Source organism: Choloepus didactylus (assembly GCF_015220235.1).
Source record: "Choloepus didactylus isolate mChoDid1 chromosome Y unlocalized genomic scaffold, mChoDid1.pri SUPER_Y_unloc1, whole genome shotgun sequence".
In the NCBI taxonomy this organism is placed as follows: Eukaryota; Metazoa; Chordata; class Mammalia; order Pilosa; family Megalonychidae; genus Choloepus; species Choloepus didactylus.
The window spans coordinates 5526308-5529218 of record NW_023637624.1 but is presented as its reverse complement, the minus strand read 5'-3'; the positions used below and the strand labels follow the sequence as shown (position 1 = coordinate 5529218).

General features: G+C 46.5%; 1 protein-coding gene across 1 annotated transcript; it reads left to right on the top strand.

The window, feature by feature from the left end:
- The first annotated feature begins 430 nt into the window (after positions 1–430).
- Positions 431–2279, top strand: LOC119525917 (DDB1- and CUL4-associated factor 8-like). The gene is given in 2 exon segments (XM_037824705.1): positions 431–1405; positions 1407–2279. Coding segments are annotated over 2 exon segments (1842 nt in total). The 5' UTR covers positions 431–436.
- The last annotated feature ends 632 nt before the right edge of the window (positions 2280–2911 follow it).

Genomic DNA, 2911 nt, shown 5'->3' with positions numbered 1-2911 from the left:
CTACTGTATATTATCTTTAAGCAAAGCACAGAGAGGCTTATGAAAACTGTTCTACCTAAAGGAGAATCACTTTTGTGGACAGTTCTCTGACATGAATGTTTTCTAGGGGCAACATGTTTCAGGGTTCAAAAGAAAAGTACATACAGTTATCGACAGTGTAGGACAGCAAAGGGGCGGGACTGGACTGAAACTATCGCGAGATGAGATGTTGCGAGTCGCAAGCTAGGAAGAAGCTTTCTGAGCCTCACTGGCCTCCGTACTTGCAACGGTTTGTCCCATGTTTCCTTTCGTGTTTGGCCTACCGGTTTGGGTCTTACCGGTAGACTTATTGCCTTCTCCCCTGGGTCGTAATCGCTCCAGGTGGACCTGACTCCCCTTCTGTGACCACCAGGGCCCGGTTCTTCCTCTGTTCAGACCAACTACAACAAACTTCAGGATGTCCAGCTAAAGGAGCAGCGCAGATGGCCCAACAGATTTAGCGAGTGGAAGCCAGTCCAGCATCCCCGAGGAGAGGTCTGGAGCTGAGCCTGGGAGGGATACATACTCAGAAATTGAAGTGGTGGACCCAGAACTGAGCTTGACATTGACGGGAGATGGTGGTGGTGCCGGGGATGGTAGAGGCCCCAAACAAACCAGCACCAAAAACCAAGGCACAAACCCAGAACGATCAGGTGGTGATAATGACTTTGACAGCATGGAGGGCACTGGTTATTTCTCCATCATTAATGAAAACCTTGCCCTTCACCGCCCAGAGGAAGGAGAAGAAATAAGGGAGGAGGAAGAGGAGGAGGAGGAGGAGGAAAAGGAGGAAGAAGAACAGCCTCAGGTATCTGTAGAATGCAGTGAAACTAGCCATGATCAGTGTTTATCAGATGAGGATCAGGCCCTGGAGGATTGGGTGACCTCAGAGACATCAACCCTGCCCCGACCTCGCTGGCAAATCCTTAGTGCCCTTAGAGAGCGGCAGCTGGGTTCAAATGTCCACTTTGTATATGAGGCCTGTGGGTCAGGAGTCTTGGTGCAGCGTTTTCTCCTGCAGCACGAGCTTGAGGGCCATACCGGTTGTGTCAATTCTGTGCACTTTAACCAGCGTGGTACTTGGCTGGCCAGTGGCAGTGATGGCCAAAGGGTGATAGTGTGGGACTGGGTGTGGCAGCAACCGGTACTGGACTTTGATAGTGGCCATAAAAGTAATATCTTTCAGGCTAAGTTCCTTCCTAACTGTGGTGATTCCATTCTGGCCACGTGTGCCCGTGACGGGCAGGTACGGCTAGCAGAACTATCTGCCCTACCACACTGCAGTAATACCAAGTGTGTGGCCCAGCACAGGGGAGCTTCCCACAAGCTGGCCCTGGAACCAGACTCCCCCTTTAAGTTCCTGACTTCTGGTGAAAATGCAGTTGTCTGTCTTCACCATTGACCTCAGACAAGGCGGAGTGGCTTCAAAAGAGGTAGTAACAAAAGAGAAGGCGAAGAGAGTGGGGCTGTATGCCATACATATGAATCCTGCAAATACCTACCAGTTTGCAGTAGGTGGACGAGATCAGTTTGTAAGGATTTACGACCAGAGAAAAATTGATGAGAATGAGAACAATGGAGTACTTAAGAAATTCTGTCCTCATCACTTGGTGAACTGTAATTCCAGAGTAAATATCACCTGCCTTGTGTATAGCCACGATGGCACAGAGCTCCTGGCCAGTTATAATGATGATGATATTTATCTCTTAAACTCCTCTGACAGTGAAGGAGCCCAGTATATTAAGAGGTATAAAGGGCATAGAAATAATGCCACAGTCAAAGGGATCAACTTCTATGGCCCCAAGAGTGAGTTTGTGGTGAGTGGTAGTGATTGTGGCCACATCTTCCTTTGGGAGAAATCATCCTGCCAGATCATTCAGTTCATGGAAGGGGACAGGGGAGGTACAGTAAACTGTGTTGATTCCCACCCTTACCTACCTGTGCTGGCAACCAGTGGCCTAGACCATGATATCAAGATCTGGGCACCCACAGCTGCAGCTTCCAATGATCTTACTGGGTTAAAGGATGTGATTAAGAGGAATAAGCGAGAACGAGATGAAGACAGCTTGCACCACACTGACTTGTTTGAGAGCCACATGCTCTGGTTCCTCATGCGTCACCTGACACAGAGAGGTCATCACCGGGGCTGGGGAGCTCCTGGAAATGGGGTCATGGATGCAGACTCGGATGAGTCTTCCAGCACCTCAGATGCATCCGAGGAGGGAGATAGCCAAGACCATGTGCAGTGCCTGCCATCTTGAAGGCCTCATATGCTGTCCAGCTAGATGTCACCTCGGCAGACTGGACTTTAAAATTAAGTTTGTCTAATAGAGTTTTGCCTGCTATACTCTATCTGTTTTCCACAAAATAATGAAAAACCATCACTTCTTTCTCCTTCATCTCTCTTTTCTCTTTCCTTTCTTCCTTTTTCCCTTCCTCACATTCTTCCTCCCTAATTCTTTACTTCTCAATTTCATTTCTTTGCTTTTTTCTTTTTTTACTCCTTAGTCTTATGTGAATGTTTAAGCTGTTTAAGCAATTTGTATATGCCTATTTTCTGTTGACTGTTTCCTTATGGTTGACCTCTAAAGTTCCTGATTCTGGTGAAAAATTTAATAGCCTCATTGGAGCTATCTTTTCATTTCTTAGACTCTGGAAACTATCACCAGTGTATGCTAAAGATGAAGCTCTTCAGTTGTTCAGAAATGTGTTTATGCTGTAAAAGTAAAGTACAACATTGTTTTTTACCTGAATACTTAACAGTTGCATACACACACACACACACACACACACACACACACACACACACACATTTGCAGAAAAGGAAAAGAGAAAAATTGGGTAAAAAATTTCCTAACCTGATAATTCATCCTCTTGGAATAAACAGCTTGGG